The following is a 23242-nucleotide window of genomic DNA, read 5'->3' as shown; positions in this document are numbered from 1 at the left end:
AACAGACTGGAAAATGACTGTATACAAACACCCGCTGCCTCTCACAAGATGAATATACACAATACACATGCATACAATATTGTCACTGATCCACTATTATGATATCATCTTTCTTTCCCCCCTGAGTGAGTCACATGACCCCTGTTAGGGTAGGAGAAGGGGGGTCAAAACGCTTCAATGAAAACCACATGGAGGGAGGAGAGAGCTGCGACCAAACAGAGAGAGAGAGAGAGAGAGAGAGGGAGAGGGAGGCCAGCATGAGACATACGAACCAGAAGAAGAAGAAGAAGAGAGCAGCTGCAGGGAACATCTAAGCCTCCAGGACCAGAACCAAGGTCAGATCCAGGGACCGGAATCAGGAGCAGCCCAGTCCACCATGTCAGAGTCCATCAGAAGAAAGAGCTCCAGCAGAGAGCTCCTGGAGAACCTCATCAGGTGAGAGAGAAAATGCTTGACACATGATGATCACAGGTTTTTGTTATTTTACTCGTACCTGCGTATGAAATGAGTTCATACTCTGCTGATAAATTGTCCCAATCCTCATGTATTTATTATTATTATTATTATTTTACTTTAGTTTTCCACTTTTAGGTACTTTTTACTCCCATACATTTATTTGACAGTTACTTTTAAATGTGCAGATGCAAATATTTAAAAAAAAACACAAGTGGGGCGGTAGTAGCTCAGTACATAGGTTACTTGGCTGGGAACTGGAGGGTTGCAGGTTCAAGTCCCTGTGTGGACCATTAATGGAGCGTGGACTGGTGGCTGGAGAGGTGCCAGTTCATCTCCTGGGCGCTGTTCAGCAAGGCACCGAACCCCCAACTGCTCGGGGAGCCAGTCACTGGCAGCCCCCTTGCTCTAACATCTCTCCATTGGTTGCATGTATATAGGTCCTGTCTGTGCATGTGTGTGTATTTCAGGCCTGTGTGTGTGTGTGTGTGTGTGTGTGTGTGTGTGTAAAATGAAAAATAATATAGTGAAAATTGAATTTCACCATTCGCGGGACTAATAAAGGAATTCTTCTTCTTCTACAGTAAACGCAGCTATTTAAAATAACTCTTACCCTGATTGAAGTTAAAATATGGTTTATATGTAAATACAGGAATACAATCATTTATAATAGTATAAGAGTAACATGGGCCATTCTGCCTGCGTAATGAGTACTTTTAAATGATTGATTGGTTGTTGTTTTCACCACTTGAAAGCATAATGCTACACTAATTTCACTAATGTCATACTTCAGGAACTTTTTCTCTGATAAGACCTTAGTTCCAGTTGTTTTTTTCTGGATCGTGTCGCATTGACACCAAATCTATACAGTGTTGAAGTAAGGGAGTCGCTTGAAATGTTCGTTTTTTGCATAATTTACTCAGAAAATGTGGTCTGATATTCTTCAAATTCACATTAATTAAGACAAGCTACATCTGCCTGACACAGTAACATGAACCAACGGCTTATTTAAGAGCATCTTTTGAATAATTTGCTTCATCAAGTCAAAGACGGAGTGGAAAAACTAAAGTGGACCCTTTGTTTTTCTTTGTTAAACATTATTTCGAAGCAGGGACCCCAAACAAATGCTTCATGTATGCGTTGATCACATTTACACATCGATCAGGAGAAATTCTAGACCATTTAATTTGAAGAGGAAAAAGTGAAATTATATTGTTTCAGGGACGCTTTGATCGCGAATTGCTCTTAATTGATTTGAGGTCAGGATTGGAAAAACACAGCTGTTGCAGCTTCACATGAATTGTCGAAGCACCTGGAGGGAAAAAGCCCGTTGGCTTGACTCATGTTTGACACTTAATGTCAACAAAACAGTGTCCAGATGCTTTTCCTCCAAAAAACGAACGCGTCACAATCAAAGTCAGTCAATCCATCCACTCTCTGGATCAGACATCGAGCTCTAATGTTGCACCCTCACTTGAAACTTGTTTTTTTTAATATAAGTCTGTGCACATTTAGACTAATCGAACATCTGACTGATAGATGGATAGATAGATAACTTTATTTATCCCAGAGGGGAAATGAGGTCATCGTAGCAGCGGTACAGAGCAATCAGAAGTACTAAAAATAAGATAAAATACAAAATATGAACAACAATAAAATAAAATAAAAGTACAGTATTGCAGATAAACACCATATTACAATGTGCTATGTGGATTTTAATGTGCAAGAGAGAGATAAAGGTGCATTTCAGTGATAGGTCACTTTGAGTAGTGTGAGTTTATTCCCTGAGCGTTGCTTAACATTGCAGCCAAATTATATATATACGCTCAAAGATTTTATCACATGGTCACAGGCAGGTTCATCAGTTACTTAACCACTACAGAGACTTATAATGTTGCACCATTGTGGGAAAACCTGAAAATTAGTTTTATATTATCCGCTGCAGGGAACTGCGGAAGATCGTAGCAGAACACTTCCTTAGGCCAGATATCCTTTTCTATAAAGGGAGCAGGGAGCTAACATAGGGAGTGTGTGGCCTACTGTGTTACAAAATTACCAAAATTGACAACATTTTAAAATTAAGCTCACAAAGCCAGGTGTAACGGCATTGGTGGGAAATTAGTAGCTTTTAATGCTGTGATACATTGAATTGGTTAATTTTTTTTGTACGGTTAAAAAAAGTTCTGCATCTGTCCCAAACATTAAAATAAATGATCTTGATAATCTTAACCATTCTTAAACATAATTTTTTATTATGCATTAGAAATTTTGTAGTTCATGTTACACTGTGTTTTATTCTATCCTGCAACTTAAACTTGTAAAAATGATGAAATGAGTTTGGCCGGAGAATCAGAGCAGCAGGGGCGGTGTTGCAGTCGTACCGCACCGTCGTGACGAAAAGAGAGCTGAGGAAGGCAAAGCTCTGGATCTACCGGTCAGTCCTGGTTCCGACCCTCACCTGTGGTCATGAAAGCTGGGTCAGGACCCAAAGAACCAGGTCGCGGGTCCAAGCAGCCGAAATGTGTTTCCTCAGGAGGGGGGCTGGAGTCTCCCTTAGAGAGAGGGGGAGAAGTTCAGCATCCGTGAGGAACTCGGAGTAGAGCCGCTGCTCCTTTGTGTTGAAAGGAGCCAGTTGAGGTGGTTCAGGATCATCTAGTAAGGATGAACCCTGGAACACCTCCCTAGGGAGGTGTTCCAGGCACGTCCAGCTGGGAGGAGGCCTCAGGGAAGACCCAGGACCAGGTGGAGAGATTCTCTCCACACTGGCCTGGGAACGCCTCGGGATCCCCCAGTTGGAGCTGGTTATTGTTGCCCGGAAAACACAGGAAAAGATGCATACAACAAAAAACAGGGAAAAGCATCACCATGTCTGTAAGGGAGGATGGTGGGGTCTTCTCTATGTCTGTGCCCAGGTCCCCCTTATCTCATGATCCGTCCATGGGGCTACCCAGTCAGTGAATTGACAAGTGACACAAAAGGTATCTGACAAAATGGCTGTGTGTTGAGTTGGGATGAGGACAAGCTGATCGTTTCTCTATTTCTCTCCTTTGGCCACTGACTCAGTACAGTCTTCTCTGATTTCAGCCTTGTGTTGTTCTCTATATTGGCCTCCCTCTCATAACCACTGCTCCTCATTGTCAGTGAGGTTCTTGTTTCCTCAGTTGTGATGATCGGTGGAACATTGCTCTGTGACTTCACCGAAAATGACACTGAACTCCGGGTTCAATGGCTTCTTTTATAGCTGCAACTTCCTTAATGGCCATGACATCATCTGGCTGAGTCCTGAGCCCCCTCCTGCTCAACTACACACACACAAAGAAAATGCAGTTCCCCAGGCCTCCATTGCCTCATTGTGTAAATGGTGGAAAAAGTGATGCGTATCAGACAGATTTCCCTTCATAATACACCCGTTGCACATGTACAGTACGCTCCACAGCGTGAAGTTCAATGACCCTGCAGACTCTGGAGGTACCTGGAAGTACAGACTGTCCTGCAGAGACGATATCCTGTAACAGCAGCTACTCACTGTGAATAAAGCACAGTAAACATGCCTCATCCACAAGTACTACAGTTAGTGATTCCCTACATTTAACACATAATGCCTTTGCATAGAAGCCAGTGACTTGTTGCCCTCAGCTGTCATCTCGGCATGACATCACTGAACAGTAGATGGTTTTCCAACTTTGTGTTCAGAGAGATTTACAGAGCCCCTTAAGTGTGTGTGTGTGTGTGTGTGTGTGCACAATCAACCCTGTCTCCCACAAAGTCTGTATATAGAGTACTAAATTGTTTTGCCATTTACGTTGTGGTGTCAAACGTAATCGCTGCCTGGATTATGTTCAGACATTTATCTACCACACCAGAGTCGAGGGCGTACAAAGCTCAGGACTTCAACACCAAAGGGCATCCAGAACCCAGTCTGTAGTTAGGTCTGGCAACAATAGCACTTTGGTTAAGGTTAGGGAGAGATCTGGCGTTTCCATTAAACGTCAATAAACATGTTGTGTATCAGGTCAATGCTGATTTTTTCTGTATTAAACCAGACGATGATCTTTCCTTTTAACTTTAACGAAGTACTGTGGGTGCATAAACATCACCATAAAGAGTTTAATAGAGCTGTAGTCGATGAGAAGTTATTGTTTTGCATATTTTGGCAGAAAACTATGCAATGTGTTGTCAATGAACTTTACTAATATGTTTTCATTTTTTGCGACTCGCCTGATAATGTTTCTCATTATGTTAATGATGAACAATCGGTGTTCAAACCTTTGTATGAACATACTTGTTCGACAATGACTTTCTGTCCTGTTCTGCCTCCATGGTAGCAGAATGGTTACGTTTAGAGAACAAAAGGTTGCATTTAGGCATCAAAACAACGTGGTTAAAGGTTGAATATGTAGAATCTTTATTTAAAGATATTTAAATTAATAGATAATACACCCACACCGACGGGGCGTTTCGAGGGGAACAGAATGAAAGTATTGCTTTTCCATAAAAAAATATATTTAATTTGAATTAATATATATATTTTAAATTTGACGGGTTTGTAAATTACTTTCTGTCCCGTTCTGTTTCCATTGTAGCAGCCAATAGCGTTGGGAGTTGCTGGTTGCCAGGGTTGTCTGTTGTTGGGTGCAGCTACTGTAGGCTGGCACTGGGTGAAATGGAGTTTGCCAATCCTGCAGCTGCTTCGGAGCCTCAGTGAAGGGGACGTTATTTGTCCCAGCAGCTGAGTGAGCGGAGACGGGCAACAACCAGAGTCACTATAGGCCGAGCATTCACTCCATGGACTGAGAGAAAGGAGAGAAACGCCATTCAAACGCACGCCCACATGGCTGCGCTTCTCCTTGATCTCTAAGATCACTTTCATCTTTACTTAGCTGGAACGACTAACACTAACAGCTAACGCTAACTGTCAGTCAAACTCCTCTAATACTTGTTTTTATGGTGTGATTTGCAGAAGGGGACGGGCTCAAACAGGCTCAAACAGACTCCGGTCTCCTGGAGCTACTGTTTCCAGACCTGGCAACCCGACTGCTGGAATGATTTATTGTTGCTACGATCTTGAGACACCAGATGGTGCTGTTCTGCTCAGTCTCCATATCAGTCACTAAGACGATATTGTTTTGCATATATTGGCAGAAAACTATGCAATGTGTTGTCAATGAACTTTACTCATATGTTCAATATCATTCTTTGCGACCTATCAGATAACGTTTTTCATTATGTTAAGGGTGAACAATCCATTTTCAAACATATTTATTGTTGCAGATTAGTTGTGTATAAACTGAGACACAAGACATTAAGTTATTTGCACAAGTTATAATCTTGTTTGTGTTAGTTATTGACTAACACATTTAACATTTATTGTATATTACTTCCCCTTGTTGCATTTCAGGCAGAGATGATGAGGTCCAGACAATCAAACCTCATCTCCAGTCGAACCAGTTCCCCCAAAATAATTGCCCTGACTGAGAAGCCGAAGCATCCCTATCACACATCAAACTAAAGACTGACTTTTGCCAATGTGGCTCCAACTTCATCTCTTCTGAGTATGATCTTATGTAGGTCACTTTCCCACAAAATAATGACTGCACCATGACTCACTCATGGCTAGTGTCCTCACCAGCAGCCGTAACTAATGACATGCATCAGCCTTTTGTATGTCGTTTTGTTTCTTTGCACTTTAAAAACATTTTTTATGAATGATTTCATGCGGCCGAATGTGTGATGAGCTGACGGGTTGACATGTTTGTGTCGGGAGAATTTATATACGTTTGGGTCGAGGCTTTTGCATTGAATTTACCCACGAGTGGCCAGTACAAAAGCATCTGCATGTTTTATGTTGTTGTTTTATTTAATGAGGACCATTAAGCTCGAGCTTTGGCCTGTTTTTCTTTCTGCTGCAAAATCTGCTTTTACCAGCAGTTTAGAAGTCCTTGCTCTGTGCAAAGATGCAACGTTTATCTTAATATGCGGCTTCAGCAGTTAATGAGCAATCGATCAAGTGAGAATCTTCCAAACTTTACTAATTTTTGTACAAAATTCCCTCTTCAAACTTAGGGAATTTAGTACTTAAAAGAACGTAGCTTTGATGATATCCCCTCCACTGAATAAGTGACTCAGACTGCTGAAGCCTCATATTAACTTCATGTAAACTTTGGAATATATTCATAAACAGACGGAGGATTTTGGATTTAATTCCCCATCACTTACGATAATACATCAGAAATGATCCAGTATGAGCGGAAGGAACAGTTACACCAAGCAAATCCCGTTTCAGTATTATATATACACACATACATACATATTCTAATCAACAGGTTCATATGATATCTTGTGAGAAACGTGATGGAGGAGGGTTACGTTTAGAGAACAGAAGGTTAGGTTAAGGCATCAAAACAACATGGTTAAGATCATTGGTGGATTACATACGAATTACAGTGCATTACTTCTCATATGAACATAGAAAGAGGACAGCCTGTTTAAAAATGGGCAACTGACTTTGGTTTGACATTTTTTTACTTATTGAAAAATTGTGAACTATAAATGATAAGTCCAGTTTATTAGAACATGGTTCTTGGTTTTGTAGGTTTGGCAGTCGCTTCAGATCACCATGAGGGGATTACTTGTGCAGACGTTGCAGTAAAAAGCAGGAAAGAGGGCAAATATAAATATAAAATATCAATAAGGCTAATCCAAGCTTTAACAATGCCAAAAATATAAACAGGTTAATGGTAAGGATCATGGATTAGAAGTGGCATAGGAAGTCAATCATGAAATCAACAAGACGGATCGTAAACATGCTAAAACGCCTCTAAATAATGTAAAGCCTTTTATGGGGAGGTAAAACTGAAAGTGAGTGTAGCTGAAGTGTCGATAACAACCCTTCACCGTGCAGGAAGGAGGTCAAAGTTGAACCAAGAAGTCTGTGAACTGAGACGGATGTTCAAAAACAAAACAGTGGCAGCTTTTGTTTTCTATTTCAAATACATGTCACTGACCCTGGGGGTAGGTTTAAGACGTGCGTGACTGTCATGTTTCTTTCCCAGTCAGACATTCATAACAATGGCAACACATTTGCATTAGATCTCAGCAACAATACTGAGGTGAGCACAACGGTATCACGGCCAAATCTATGAAAATGTGATCCAGGTTGTAAACCGTGATTATACGGTGACCTCACCGTTTGGAAACTGTGTTTGTACCCAATCAACAGGTGCTCTCCAGAGAGGTGATTTCAAATGGCTGACTGAATATTTCCAAAGTCCTTATTCCAGTTCTCTTGACAAGATTTTCTCCAGACCCCCATAAGCATGACGAGATGGCGTTCTCTCTCCATCCTCCGTCCATCTCTTCACCTCCTCCCTACGTCTCTCTTTGTTTCTCTCCAGAGATCGAAATGAAGTGAAACAGTGCAGCCGCTGGCTCGAGCTCCACCAGATGTGCTTGGACAATAAAAAGAGTTATTGTTATAAAGTCCATCCCGCTGGAAACAGAAGAACTGAATGAGCTTTTTATGAAAGTGAACCGCTATTTCTTTTCTTTAAGTTTATAAAATACTAAACTTTTCTATAGATGCCTTTTACTGTTGAACCAGACCAGACCGACAAACTACGGAAAGTAACGCACTGTAATTCGTATGTAATCCACGTATCTATTACTGTAGAAATCACATCTGGAACAAAGACGTAAATCAGGTGACGTCGTATAAGTGCGCCAAAATCCATTAAGGACGAGGGTCGGGATGTTTGATAGGTCCCAAGACTTTAACTTGGAGGACCGGTGTTTGTGTTATTGTAGTACTAAGCTAAACCACAACCTGTTTTCTAATCTTAACCATCGTTTTGGTGACTAAACTTAAAGGGAAATTCCAGGCTAAAATTACAACTATTAACAGAGAAATCCAAGAGAGTCGCTAATAGTCGAATGTGGCTAACACTGATTAGCTCGGGGCAGTACGGTGAAGGCATTAAACGTCCTTTTTAACCACTAATACTGCTGAAAGTAACAGCAAACCTCTGCAGCAGCATGAGTACCATCGCCATTTCACAGCGTCATGATTCATAAGTTACCTGAGAGATATACAGAGAATACACTCACTCATCTTCAGCCTCTTATCCGGGGTCGGGTCGCGGGGGCAGCAGCTCGAGCAGGGGACCCCAACCTTCCCTTTCCTGGGCCACATTAACCAGCTCTAACTGGGGGATCCTGAGGCGTTCCCAGGCCAGTGTGGAGATATAACCTCTCCACCTGGTCCTGGGTCTTCCCCGAGGCCTCCTCCCAGCTGGACGTGCCTGGAACACCTCCCTAGGGAGGCGCCCAGGGTTCATCCTTACTAGATGATCCTGAACCACCTCAACTGGCTCCTTTCAACGTAAAGGAGCAGCGGCTCTACTCCGAGTTCCTCACGGATGCTGAACTTCTCCACCTCTCTCTAAGGGGACTCCAGCCACCCTCCTGAGGAAACGCATTTCGTACGCTTGTACCCGCGACCTCGTTCTTTTGGTCAGAAAATACATTGATGGACAAATAGGAAATGTAAATATCGATAGTGTAGTTGGGGGCTAAAGTGGTTGATGGAGCAGATACATACTCAATACAGTATCTTCTGTCATATATCTACCAATTGGGCTTGAAGTAAACCTTAATGCTCAAGTGTTATTTTAGACAATAATGTTCTTCCAATCGCAACAAATTAGGGAAGACTGTTTCCTGTTTCAACATGGCAATGTCGTAATGCACAAAAGCAGCTCCATAAAGAAATGTTTTTTACAGTTTGTTGTGGAAGAACTTGACTGGTCCGACCTCAACCCCATATAACAGCTCTGGATCCAGACCTGATCACTCAGCATCAGTGTCGGAGCTCACTGATGCTCTTGTGTCTGAAGGGGATCAAATATCAAATCCCTGCAGCAGGTTTCAACATCTGGTGGAAAGCCTGAGAGAGCGGAGGCTGTTAGAGCTGCAGACTGACGCTGGGGATTTTGAGATGAGAACAGATAATCACATATGGGTGAAATGTTCGGCTCTCCACATACTTTAGCCGTGTAGTGTGTCTGTAGCCTCTGGACAGCCAACTCCACATCTGTTTCCAAGCGGTCAAGTAGCATCAAACAGATGAAAGCTGTGTGAAGCAGCCGCGTGGAGGATAAACTAGAGCTTCACTGACTCTGATCAACCTCTTAAACCACCAGTTATAGGCTAATGATTGTTATTACAATTACTCATTCATTCTGTGAATTAGACAAATCAACAATAATCTTTTTATATATCAAAATATTCCAAATAATGTCAGGAGTAATTTAGAGAAATGCGTATAAAATGATGCACAAGACATCAATGATATTTCTGTTTGATGGGATCATGCAGCCCAAAAAAATATGGGTTTTGAACTTGGGTTTATAAAATATAACCTGCCAACGTATCAACGTGCAGGAGTCCATGCGGTCTGACATTGCTAGCTTGCGGGGATTAGTTTAAAGCATTAACGTGTCGTCCATGAGTACACTTCTGTTAGCGGGTGTAGTTCAACCTAAGATGGTGATTTTTTTCCTGGAAATCGATCTGAAAAAGGGGAGTCGTCATATTTTCGGGGTCTAGATTTGAAAGTGCTTCTATAGACACAGTCAGCGAGTCACACAATATACAGTCACAGCAGCAGATGGCACCAAGATCTGTAAAACGAGTTCAACAAGATTTTTTAAAAAAAGGAGGGTTGTCCTATATTTGGGACAAATACGGTAGCAAAAGATACTTTGCTGTTGAGTTTCTCCAAATGTATTTTTTGGCGCCTTGAGCGACACAAACCATCAAGACCATCTAGTTTCAAGACTGACACCTCTACTCAGGGGGCGGCAGTAGCTCAGTCCATAGGTGACTCGGCGGGGAACCGAAGTCCCTGTGTGGACCATGAATGGAGCGTGGACTGGTGGCTGGAGAGTTGCCAGTTCATCTCCCGGGCACTACCAAGGTGCTGTTGAGCAAGTCACCGAACCCCCAACTGCTCGCTCTGACATCTCTCCATTAATTGCATGTTTATAGGTCCTGTTTGTGCATGTGTGTGTATAGATCCTGTTTGTGCATGTGTGTGTATAGATCCTGTTTGTGCATGTGTGTGTATAGGTCCTGTTTGTGCATGTGTGTGTATAGGTCCTGTTTGTGCATGTGTGTGTATAGGTCCTGTTTGTGCATGTGTGTGTATAGATCCTGTTTGTGCATGTGTGTGTATAGGTCGTGTTTGTGCATGTGTGTGTATAGGTCCTGTTTGTGCATGTGTGTGTATAGGTCCTGTTTGTGCATGTGTGTGTATAGGTCTTGTTTGTGCATGTGTGTGTATAGATCCTGTTTGTGCATGTGTGTTTATAGGTCCTGTTTGAGCATGTGTGTGTATAGATCCTGTTTGTGCATGTGTGTGTATAGGTCCTGTTTGTGCATGTGTGTGTATAGGTCCTGTGTGTGCATGTGTGTGTATAGGTCCTGTGTGTGCATGTGTGTGTATAGGTCTTGTTTGTGCATGTGTGTGTATAGGTCCTGTTTGAGCATGTGTGTATAGGTCCTGTTTGTGCATGTGTGTGTATGTCGGGCCTGTTTGTGCATGTGTGTGTATAGATCCTGTTTGTGCATGTGTGTGTATAGGTCCTGTTTGTGCATGTGTGTGTATAGGTCCTGTTTGTGCATGTGTGTGTATAGGTCCTGTTTGTGCATGTGTGTGTATTTCGGGCCTGTTGCGGGATGAATAAAAGGAATTCTTCTTCTTCTTCTTCTTCTTCTTCTTCTTCTTCTTCTTCTTCTGATATCTCCAACACTGGACAACTCACAGCAAAACCATCTAGACTGATAAAAAACACTACAGTAAAGAAGTAAAATAGGTCATTTTGATTTTGGGGTGAACTGTCCCTTTAAGACCGCTGCTCTTGGAGCCCCTCGTATGTCAACTGGCTCCTGTAGGTTGTTATATGAGTGTTCTGGGGTGTTTTTGAGTGTGCTGACAGCCTGTTGGTCTCCATGTTGGTTGCAGTTTGACGGCCCAACGGAGCCAAGAGGATGCAGAAGAGGTGGAGCGGGAACGGAGGAGGAGAGCAAGGGAGACGCAGAGAGGAGAGAGGAGCCCCTCCTGGCCAGAGCCCCCCCAACACAGCGAGGTCACACACAACACACAGTGAGTATGACATGCACACACGGGCCTACTTTTTGAAGATTTCGATATTCGATTTATCGTTTTGAGTGATTTCAGTAAGAAAAACGGTAAAAATTGTCTGATTCCAGCTTCTTAAATGTGAATATTTTCTGGTTTCACTCCTCGTTTGTGACGGTAAATTGAATATCTTTGAGTTGCGGACAAAACACAACATTTAAAGATGTCATCATGGGCTTTAGGGAACACTGATCCACATTTGTCACCACTTTTTAAGCATGGAGCCCTCGTTATAATGTGGCTATAGATTCACTAAACGTTCTCAGTCAAAGTGAAAAACAGCTGATATAGATTTGTTTCTAAGTAAGTTTCCATCTCCCTGTCTTTATATACGTTTTTCATTCATGCACAGACGGGGAAAAACTGCTAAAACTGGAATAAAAGACCTCAAATAAGCCAATCTCCTGAAATGTTGAACTGTCGTGTCAAAGATTAGTGAAAGGCCTTCAATGAGGACAATTTTCTTGCACCTCTTTAACTGTCCCCAGCTCAGTGGAGGCAACTCATCTGTTTGTGTAAAACTGTCCTTGATGTTTGCAGCTGAGTCTCTGTTTCCTGCAGCGTTGCTGATTACAGGGGGAAAAGCTTGTGTTTGTGTGTGTGTGTGTGTGTGTGTGTGTGTGTGTGTGTGTGTGTGTGTGTGTGTGTGTGTGTGTGTGTGTGTGTGTGTGTGTGTGTGTGTGTGTGTGTGTGTGTGTGTGTGTGTGTGTGTGTGTGTGTGTGTGTGTGTGTGCTTGTGTGTAATGAGTAGGTTCAGTCCAGTGAGGCTGCAGGTGAATGAGCTGAGAGAGCTGCTGTAGCATCAGTTTCTGTTTGATCAGCCAGATCCTCACCTGAGACTCATTAACAGCTGTGGAATAAGATGCAGATCTCTCGTCAAACACTTTGAGCTGGTTCACTCGTTAGCTTCATGGTTGAATAAGCTGACACCAAAGCTCTGACAGCAGGTGCGCATTTAAAGGGGAATTCAACCTGGAACCTATTCCCCCATGTATTTCTGTGTAAGTGACCAAATTGTGTTCTGAGAGAAGGGAGTTTTGTGCGTGGAGTTGCAAAAAATGTGTTTGGCTGAAATGATGGAGCAAACGTACAGGCGTTATCAGAAAGAGATGCTAAATGACCAAGAGTACACACTAAAGACCCAAAAATGACCAAAAAAGAGACAAAAAAATAACTATAGGGATGCAAAACGACCACAAAGTGATGCAAAATGAACAGACACAATACGACCACATAGAGACAACAAAGGATGACAAAGACATGCAAAAATGATTAGAAATAGATGCAAAATGACCACAAGTACACACTAAAGACCAAAAATGACCAGAAAAGACACAAAAAAATGAATATAGGGATGCAAAACGACTTAATACACACAATACGACCACATAGAGACAACAAAGGATGACAAAGACATGCAAAAATGATTAGAAATAGATGCAAAATGACCACGAGTACACACTAAAGACCAAAAATGACCAGAAAAGAGACAAAAAAATGACTATAGGGATGCAAAACGACTTAATAGACACAATACGACCACATAGAGACAACAAAGGATGACAAAGACATGCAAAAATGATTAGAAATAGATGCTAAATGACCACGAGTACACACTAAAGACCAAAAATGACCAGAAAAGAGACAAAAAAATGACTATAGGGATGCAAAACGACCACAAAGTGATGCAAAATGACTTAATAGACACAATACGACCACATAGAGACAACAAAGGATGACAAAGACATGCAAAAAGGATTAGAAATAAATGCAAAATGATCACAAAAACATACAAAACAACTGAAAATGGAGGTAAAATGACCACAAAGAGAAACAAAATGACTACAAAACTCGTCTCTTTGTGGGTGTCTTGTCCATAGACAGAGTGGGGGGCCCCTTACATGTCTGTGCCCAGGGGCAGGTTGCATCAGAATACGTCCCTGAGCAAACTTTCCTTTTTTTGGCTTCTCCTCGACGTTTTAAAGTTATTTTTTTCATAAACAGCTGCCTACTGTTACATCCCATACCACTGAAATTGGTACGGTAGCTTTGAGACAATTTATAATTAAAAATAAAGGATCAACTAACTATCAGTTGCATTTAGACGGAACTGTTCGGCCAACAGTGTGACTGTGTTTGATCAGTTCTCTGTCATCCTGAATGAAGTGGAGGCTAAACAAACATTTGGAAACCACTCGAATCCCTCTGGAAATAAAACATCAGGTGTTTAGTCAGTGCTGATGAGGTCCAGCCTGCTGATCGGAGCTGATCCGGAGCAACGAGGCTGCAGTTTCCTCTTTGTTTACAGTTTCCATGGAGCACCGTCTCTGTTGCCGTGGAGCCTGAAGCTGCACGTCCTGTCTGCCACCTGGCTCATCGCTCGTGCCCTGCGAGCAACCTTTGGGTGACACTCAGTCGCCTGTCAGCAGCACCCAGAGACGAACTCTCACACTGTGCAGCACCATATTTGGATTCTGAAGCCCAAGAAGAAGATGTCTCTGCTCATCCCTAGCACGATTTCATTTTTTTGTTTTCCACCAGTGTCAGGCTTGTTCGACCACGCAAACACAGCCTCCCTCTTTCATTCCTTCAAACTTCTTCTTTAAAAGGTTGCTGTTAAAAAACCTGTTAATATCCATTCATCCATTCATTCATCTTCAACCTCTTGTCCCTGTCGAGGTCGTGGGGGGCTGGAGCAGATCCCAGCTGACATCGGGCGTGAGGCGGGGTACACCCTGGACAGGACGCCAGTCTATCACAGGGCACATGGAGACGAACAGAGACAGACAACCATTCACACCTACGGGTGATTTAGAGTCATCAATTAACCGAACACCTGCACGTCTTTGGACTGTGGGAGGAAACCGGAGAACCCGGAGGAAACCCACGCAGACACGGGGAGAACATGCAAACTCCACACAGAAGGGCCCCAGCCGGGATTCAAACCAGGAACTCTCTCGCTGTGAGGCGACAGTGCTAACCACCATACCACCATGTCGCCCTGTTGATATCCAATTGTTTCATAATGTTTAAGAGTAGGTCTGTTTTCTTCTTCTGACTAGAAATGTGAACTTTGAGTGTACATCGTATGTACACTTGAATTACTTGTGCATTGTGGGTATTTTGTAGTGGACTATATAGTGAATAAAATGAACCACAACAAAATGGCGTTCACACTTTACAGTGCACTACTTCTGCGATAGGGAGCAATTTCTAACACTGCTATAGTGACCGTGAACGTGACTCTGAGGGAACAGGCTCACCTGCAGTTACATCTCCCGACCAAAGAGGCCGCTAGAAACAACGTATCTCAATTCTTATGGATTACAACTTTAATGTGTCTGCTGAGATTTAGACTGAAGGTTCATCCAGGCTCCGAAATACTGTAGATCTTTGGTACTTCTAATACAAGCAATAAAAAGTACCTTCAATAAATCCTCTGAACCACTGTCATTGGTTGTATCTCTAAATAGCTTGACTCCACCTCTTGTCGGGTCACTCGAAGTTTAACCATCCTCCGCTCGGTTCTCTGCAGGTTGGACGAGGAGCTGAAGCCGAGATGCTGCTTGGTTCTGGAGGAGGACGAGGGCTTCAGCGACTGGAGTCACAGACTCGAGAATCGTAATCCTGAGCAGGAGGCGCAGGATGACTGCAAGTCCAGGGTGCAGAGACCCTCAACACGACAGTGGAAACCAGAGCCCGGAGAGGAGAAACAGAAGGAGGGTAAAAAAGAAGAGGGGGAGAAGGAGGAGGAGAGATGTGAGGCAGAACCAAGCAGTCGGTCACAGGAAGCTTCAAGAAGACCTCCAGAGAAGGTAGACTGGGGTTTCTTTACAGATGATGTGTCTGATGTTCAGTTTAAAACACACAAAAACAAAATAACAATGATAGTTATCGTCCAAATATGCCCTTAATGAAAGGCTATCAAGCTTCAAACTCTGCTGTAAATGAGTCCATGAAGCTCAATATATTTTTATTTAACCTTTATTTAAACAGGAAGTGTCATGAACGGTACAGGAAATAACACAGAGGAAACAGACTCAAATGCAGACAAAGACACAGAGTAGGGTACTACACAAATATTTAATAACAAAAACAAAGGGATTCAATTACAGGGGGAAAAGTATACTACGAAGGATGACGAGACGGTCGAGGGTAACAGGAACGGGTAACACAAAACATATCTGTGCCAAGGGGCAGGTTACATCAGAATACGTCCGTGAGCAAACTTTCCTTTTTTTGCTTTTCGTCAACGTTTTAAAGTTATTTTTTGAAAACTCAACTATTCATAAACAGCTGTCTACTGTTACATCCCATCCATCCATTCATCTTCAACCGCTTGTCCCTTTCGGGGTCGGGGAGGGAGCTGGAGCCGATCCCAGCTGACATGGGGCGTGAGGCGGGGTCCACCCTGGACAGGACGGCAGTCTATCACAGGACACATAGAGACGCACAGAGACAGACAACCATTCACACCTACGGGTAATTTTTAGAGTCATCAATGAACCGAACACCTGCACGTCTTTGGACTGTGGGAGGAAACCGGAGAACCTGGAGAAAACCCATGCAGACACAGGGAGATCAAACTGCACAAAGAAGGGCCCCAGCCGGGCTTCGAACCTGGAACCCTATTGCTGTGGGGTGACAAACAGTCGGGAATGTGGACAAGGGAACGGGATCTCAGGAAACTACAAAGGAAAAGAACAAGGAAACAATAATTAATCACCAAACCAACACGGAGCGGAAATACAATCAAACGTGAAACGGGAGCCAACCGACGAGAAGTTACCACGTAAATGAGAACAGCGGTCTGGCGCCGAACGTGTCCCACATCCGGCTCTTTATGCTGCCACCACTGATTGGGAATCAACCACAGCGGGGCGGAACCACGCCTACCAGACAAACAGAGGGGAAAGACACATACAGGGAAAAACAGACGGAGGGAGACAAACCAACACAAAAGGAAGAGGGAACAGTCTGACATGACAGGGATCCTTACAGGAAGTCCCTTGAGATTTGAACTCTTCCAGAGAGACAAAAACACAAAGCTGTAGTGCGTTCTGAAGGTTATTCCAGTAAACAAGAGAAAACTGTTCCTTTAAGTCCTGAGCAAATCCTGTAAAACCGGCAGAGATGCCATCTAGCGGAGCGAAGATCAGCTGTTGGTGAGTGTCACAGATGTGAAGGGGCTTTACCCGGTCTGGCTCTTAGGGCCCGGGTACTCAGACAGATATGGCGTCAAAATGTTTCAGCTGGAATGAAAATAAACCTTTTCTAAGTAGATGTTGCACTGATATGACTTTAAGGTGGTCACTGTTTCTGTGGTGGTCCCTCTTACTCATTATGTTTCTTATGGGTCAATAGGGATTAAAGTGTAAGTCCGCCGAAATGGACCCGGTGCTCTTTTTTGGTCTAAAAATACATCAAATCTGCGCCTCATGAGACCATCCGAGCTTCTTTGTATTTTGCCCTTTAGATCAGTCTGGTAACGTGCAATGGAGAAAATTTCGAGCCGTCTGCCAAGCAACCGAACCAATCAGCGTTGGTTTTGAGGCGGATTTAAGTGTGACTCAACGAGAAGCGACTGTTCAGTGTAAACAACATGGAGGCTTCCACGGATCAATGATACTCTTGGATCCTTCTGTTGAATATGGACCGGGCTCCTGAAACTGGGCCTTTGATCCGTAAATTCACGTTACACACAAACAGAAAATATCCTTTACCCACATGTTGTTTACTTTCTGAGCTTTGCCTCGATTCTGATAGCACGGCATATGCTTCATGATCTGATTGGTTGATTTGGCCCGTATGTTGGTGATAGACAGATGGTTTATCCAATCAGAAACCAGGATTTTCACCCCTTCCCAAAATATCTCCAAACGAGAGTTCTCAGATGGAAATGATGAGACAATGAGAATCAATCATCTGGCAGAGTCAGGTAACATCAAATAATCAGATCAATCATGTAAAGAGAGTGCCCGGAGAGACGCTAACCAGCCCCAAAGGGCTAACACTGATTAGCTTGGGGCGGTGCACTGAACGCATCCAACACTGATTTTTTTAACCACTCAAACTGCTCAAAATAACAGCAAACCTCTGCAGCAGCATGAGAAGAGTCCCTGCACATAAAACAAAGCACAAGCAAAAGACCAGGGGGTCCATTTTTTGCCAGACTTACACTTGAAGTTTGTTTTTCTCTAAAATACATTTAAATAATATTCAAGTACTCTGGGCCCTTGCACATGTTGTCTGTGCATTAATGGTTCTCTGCAATTTCCAGTTATTAGCAACAGACACTAAGGAAAAGCTTGCACAGGTGTTTCCCTAACTGTTGAATTAAAACAGGCCCTATTTCAATAATAAAAACACAGCCTTACCTTTAATTGATTTTTCCCTCGGTTCTCGATATTCACTGTAAAGAGCCTTTCATCCAACCGAACACCCAAGTGCATGTGTGATGATACAAATGGGTCTCCTGCAAAAGCACGATCGCAACATTATCTGAGCATTGAGCTACATATGATCAAGTAGAGTGTTACCTGCTTTGCTGTTGGTTAATTTTTAGACGTCCAGCAACAGGAAGGAAGTCAGGACGTCATACAGCTCAACGGTCTTCATGTCACAGGACGCCAGGCTGCAGCACGCCACGGGCCAACCAGTGGACAGGACGTCCTACCTGGTGGCAGGGACGATGAAGCCACGGTGTGTGTGTGTGTGTGTGTGTGTGTGTGTGTGTGTGTGTATATGTGTATGTGTATGTGTATGTGTCTGTCTGTCTGTCTGTCTGTCTGTCTGTCTGTCTGTCTGTCTGTCTGTCTGTGTGTGTGTGTGTGTGTGTGTGTGTGTGTGTGTGTGTGTGTGTGTGCGCGTGTGTGTGTACTAACCAGTGAAACCATGTCCTCCACAGCGACGGGGCCTGCAGGGTGGATGGGGAGGTGAAGCAGAGGGAGCAGCAAAAGGAGGAGGTGCAAGAGACGCAGGCTGCTCTGCAGAGGGAGTGGAGGTCAGCAGAAATCAGACAGAACCCCGGAGATGAAGATGATCAGGAGGAGGAAGAGCTGAGTGTCACACATGGAGAGAAGGAGGAAGACCTACACGTCAGGAGGGAGCAGAGACTCAGGGAGGAGGAGGAGGAGGAGGAGGAGGAGGAGCAGGAGCACAAGATGCCAGACGAGGTTTGCTGCCATTAATACTGTTGCCATTACTACTTCCTCTACTGCTACTTTAACAAGTCACGCATCCTCATATATTGGTTCATATGATATCTGAGGAAAAGTTATGCACATTATATCCACGCTTTATCCTAGAAATGGACCCTTAAACACATGACTGACTTTACAGAGTAGGTAAAGACCACACTCTATGACTTATTTATGATTTACATAGACCCAACAATTCCCCCGTAGAGTACGGTGGCGTTGAAAACCTTCACTATAACAGACAGGAACGTCAGACAGACCCAGCTCTGTGGAGGACGCACATCTGTCTGCACCGGAGAGAGGAAGAGAAGGAGAGAGAGAGAGAAAAGATGGACAGAGAGAGACAAAGACAGACACAAAGACAGAGACAGACACACTTCCAGTAACTATAATAATATCTATAGTAATGTGAATATCACTTTATATATATATTATATAACTATATTGTTCATGTCCAGGAAGTACTAAACTGAACCACATATTCTTACTAAGTCGCTTAGATGCCTGAAGTTAACTGTAGCGGTCCACTTCCAATCACCATTACACATATTCCTTTTCTGTCCCCAGGACATCGCATTCATTACGTTCATGATAAAGTATTTTGTATAATATATTGCCAAGCCAAGTGTCCTGCCCTTTGTCCTAATTGCAAATTGAAGATACAGCATATTATGTAAAACCTTGATTAAAAAAACCTCCTTGATCCCCAACCTCTGACACTTCACCATGAAACATAATGATAAGACTGTTTGTGTGTTATTATGTTTGCTCTATTTACAACATAAACACACCATATATATTTCTCATCCAAAATTAAAGTTGTGTTTGTTAAAAATGGACATTTTTGTCGTGTCCCCCGGGTTGTAAATCTCTGACACTGGGTGTTATGAGGGGCCTCCAGTAGGAGTTTAGATTATTGCTCTTAGGGCGCACTCACACTGTCGATCCCCACCGTGCCCCGTGCTTTAGGGTCCTTGTCCCCCCCTCCAGGCCCGTTTGTACTCACACTACCTGGGCCTCGGTGAATGCTTCTTGCTGCCTATACGTCATCACGTCGTAACATGTCACACGCATTGATGACGTCATCGCGATGCGTCGCTTTGTTTACAAATCTTTCCGTAGACCTCTGAGTTTTTGTGCGTCTTGTCGACTGTTTTTGAATCTTTTCATCGACCAAATCTGCAGTAAACACTCCACCTCCGCATCACACCAACGTGAACCTTTCACCGCCATTGTTTTAAATGTCCGTGCATGGTCCCTCCTTCTTTTTTCTATGTCCCAACAGGCGCACATAAAATGACGTGAGAGCCGTTGTGCTCGTACATGTGCAAACGCGCTCTACAAAAGCCCACCTCTCCCAAAAGGGCCGTGGACGGCAAGCTGGCCACAGCTAGACACGGAGCGGTTGCACTCACACTGGTCAAACGCACTAGGCTTTACCCGAAAAACCTGTTTTGGCCCGGTGCGGAAGGACAGTGTGAGTGCGCCCTTACAGTATTAATAATAAAATACTTCTACTACTAAACAGTAGTGTGCCGATGTAACAGCAAACGTGTCTTGCTTCTCACGACGTTTCATAAAACACAAACTCGGTTCATTGAATTTGGCGTCGAATTCGAAAGTAATAAAGTCAAAGAATGCAGCTTTGGCTCTCGGGGGTTTAGAAACGGGGCCCGCGGCCAGACGAAGGCATCACTGATGTGAGATGTTGTAAGAAATTCCTACTTTTAGCACCAGCGGTTTGGCCAGTGTTTTATTAGTCTTTCGCCACCAAAATAACACAGTGAGGGCGAGCAGCGTGAACATCTTTTTAAACGTTTTAACCAGATCAGGTAAGAACAGGTTAAATAGTCGTAATACCCTTTACTGTTACTTTTAATTGATCCCGCTTCTGCTATGAAATAGTGACATTTCTTCACACTTGGTGTTGTCCTAGAGGTCGGTGGAGAGCCGGAGGAGTGAGGAGGTCAACAGAAGGTCCGCGGCGTCTCGTTGCAGCAGCGGTGAAGGCGAGGAGCCGTTAAACTACGGCCCCATGAGCCCGACATTCAAGGTATTCCGTCAGACCCAAGGTGGTCTGCACATAAAGTTTTACACATCCAATGAGCATTTAAACACCGAGCGTCAATAAAGCGACTGTGCTGGAGATGTCGGAGAGTCTAGTGGTGCCATAAATGCTTTGGTTTCTCCGAGCTAAAGGAAGAGTTACAATAAAACGTCCCAGTTTGGGCATCGAACAACAAGAACTTAATTTTTAGAGCTGCCGTTTTGCAGCAGCATTTAACAACCAAAGCCTTTATTAAGAAGAAGAAGAATTACTTTATTCATCCCGCAACGGGGAAATTGAATTTTTTCACTCTTATTATTAATCATGTTACACACACACAGGCCCAAAATACACACATGCACAAACAGGACCTATATACATGCAATTAAGGAGAGATGTTAGAGCGAGGGGGCTGCCAGTGACCAGCGCCCCAAGCGGCTGGGGCTTTAGTGCCTTGCTCAACAGCACCTCGACAGTGCCCAAGAGATGAACTGGCACCTCTCCAGCCACCAGTCCACGCTCCATACATGGTCCACACAGGGACTTGAACCAGCGACCCTACGGTTCTCCCAGCCAAGTCACCTATGGACTGAGCTACTGCCGCCCATTATTTCAGTAAAGTTGGGGTGCTTTACTCTTAAACTACATTTCCCATTAACCCGTTTGTTTCTGGTTGCAATGAGGATGTTCCCACTTAACGCTGGAAGAATTGCACCCTCGTACAGTGATATATTATCAAAGTAACTGTCACTACTTCCTCTTAATTAAAGTGATGAAACTGATTCATTGTCACGTTAACCATGTTTTGTCTCTTTCACGCTCACCGCTGTTCCTGCAGAAGCTCCTCATCCAGTTTTACCCAGTAAGTCCCGCGCATGTGTCAACTGACTGTTTGAACTGAGGATCATTTCACACTTTATGTCTGAAACGAGACGACGCGCTGCACGTCAGAGTTGCACTCATGGTCGTTAAAATGAGCTTCCGGTGTCTTTACAGGAAGAAGTGAACAGCAGAGTGTCAGCAGACGGTAAATGCACGGTGAGTTCTGCGGTCGGGTCGGGGTTCAAAGGTCAGACGCTGCTACATGATTAGAGACGCAGCGGGTAAATTCTACAACACTGCATTTGGGAAAGACCAAAAATCAAAAATATGTTTTTCTAAAATTAAAAAAACAGATTAGACACAATATTGTTCCAAGCACATGTCTGGAGGGGATCTTCAGCGTTAGTGCGCTGACTTATTTCTTACATGTTTTTATTATTTTATTTTATCATTTATTTATTTTAATCTTATATTATTGTTATGTATTTGATTCTATTTTTTGTTAATTTTCTCTTTTTAGCTGTCTTTTATTGGCTTTATTGCATAAATGTTATATGCTGTATAACGATGCTTTTTTATTCCATGTCTTTCAAAGCTCAGTCAAGTACACAGACACATTTCTTCCGCCAGTTTTTGGGGAAAATACAACAAATATCTGCTAATGGGATCAAACCAGAGCCAAGTAAGCTGGAAAGCTGAAGAAAGTAACACCTTGAACAGCTCGTTTTAATTTATTTTCCACGTTGGAGTGCTTTTCTCAAACTCCACCCTCGAAAAAAATGCAACTTTGTGCCAGTTCATTTCGATAAAAACGTCCTTTCCCAAGCGTGTGTTCATGATTCCTGTGAATTTTAACCATCAATTGTCTGAATTCTTTCCTCAGATTATAGAGAGAACTGAGTCTCTGAGGAAAAGGTGAGTGTGTATTTGTGTGTCATGAGATAAAAACCTTCACTGTAAATGCAGAATACTGTTGTTCCTCTACGGCAGGGGTGTCAAACTGATCCAGTAAAGGGTCGTGTGGCTGCAGGTTTTCATTCCAACCAATCAAAAACAAACCTGATCCAACAAATCAACTGTGTGAAGGCAGTTCAGGTGGTTGAGTAAGTTGAGTCAGGTGTGTTTTTGATTGGTTGGAATGAAAACCTGCAGCCACACGGCCCTTTACTGGATCACTTTGACACCCGTGCTCTACGGGGTTGACTCCCCGTAGAGATTCAGTCTCTCTCCAATACCACTCCACCTCTTGGAGATGTTCTCAGGAATACAACAATGAATCATAACTTATTTCCAAACTTTTCCTCTGGTGTATTCAGCTCATGGGCAGTAAAAATGCAGCGCTTATATGCTTCATGTGAACTTTCTAACAAAAATATACTTTGAACTGAACCTGTATCCATTCTTCCGAAGCACCGGCAACGTAAAGAAGACACTGTCCCCAGTTGCTGTTTCCAAGATTGACAAGAAACTGGAGCAGTACACCCATGCTCTTGAGGTGAGACCCTGTTCTTGAGTTACTCTCTT

The 23242-nt window shown here is 43.3% G+C and overlaps 1 protein-coding gene across 2 annotated transcripts in view; it reads left to right on the top strand.

The window, feature by feature from the left end:
- The first annotated feature begins 288 nt into the window (after window positions 1–288).
- LOC310946454 (uncharacterized protein) overlaps window positions 289–23242 on the top strand; it is a 34639-nt gene continuing 11685 nt past the window's right edge. Inside the window, exons 1-11 of one of the 2 annotated variants that reach the window (XM_083912921.1) lie at window positions 289–435; window positions 11474–11614; window positions 15186–15465; window positions 18216–18352; window positions 18558–18825; window positions 20786–20902; window positions 21735–21758; window positions 21893–21934; window positions 22314–22400; window positions 22602–22633; window positions 23129–23213. In XM_083912921.1, coding sequence (XP_083769047.1) covers window positions 377–435; window positions 11474–11614; window positions 15186–15465; window positions 18216–18352; window positions 18558–18825; window positions 20786–20902; window positions 21735–21758; window positions 21893–21934; window positions 22314–22400; window positions 22602–22633; window positions 23129–23213 — 1272 coding nt within the window. In that variant the 5' untranslated portion in view covers window positions 289–376. The remainder of the gene's footprint in view (window positions 436–11473; window positions 11615–15185; window positions 15466–18215; window positions 18353–18557; window positions 18826–20785; window positions 20903–21734; window positions 21759–21892; window positions 21935–22313; window positions 22401–22601; window positions 22634–23128; window positions 23214–23242) is intronic. The other variant, XM_083912922.1, reaches the window with a different exon arrangement.

The sequence above is a fragment of the Echiichthys vipera genome (assembly GCF_963691815.1).
Source record: "Echiichthys vipera genome assembly, chromosome: 1".
In the NCBI taxonomy this organism is placed as follows: Eukaryota; Metazoa; Chordata; class Actinopteri; order Perciformes; family Trachinidae; genus Echiichthys; species Echiichthys vipera.
This window is presented reverse-complemented; position numbering and strand designations above follow the sequence as displayed.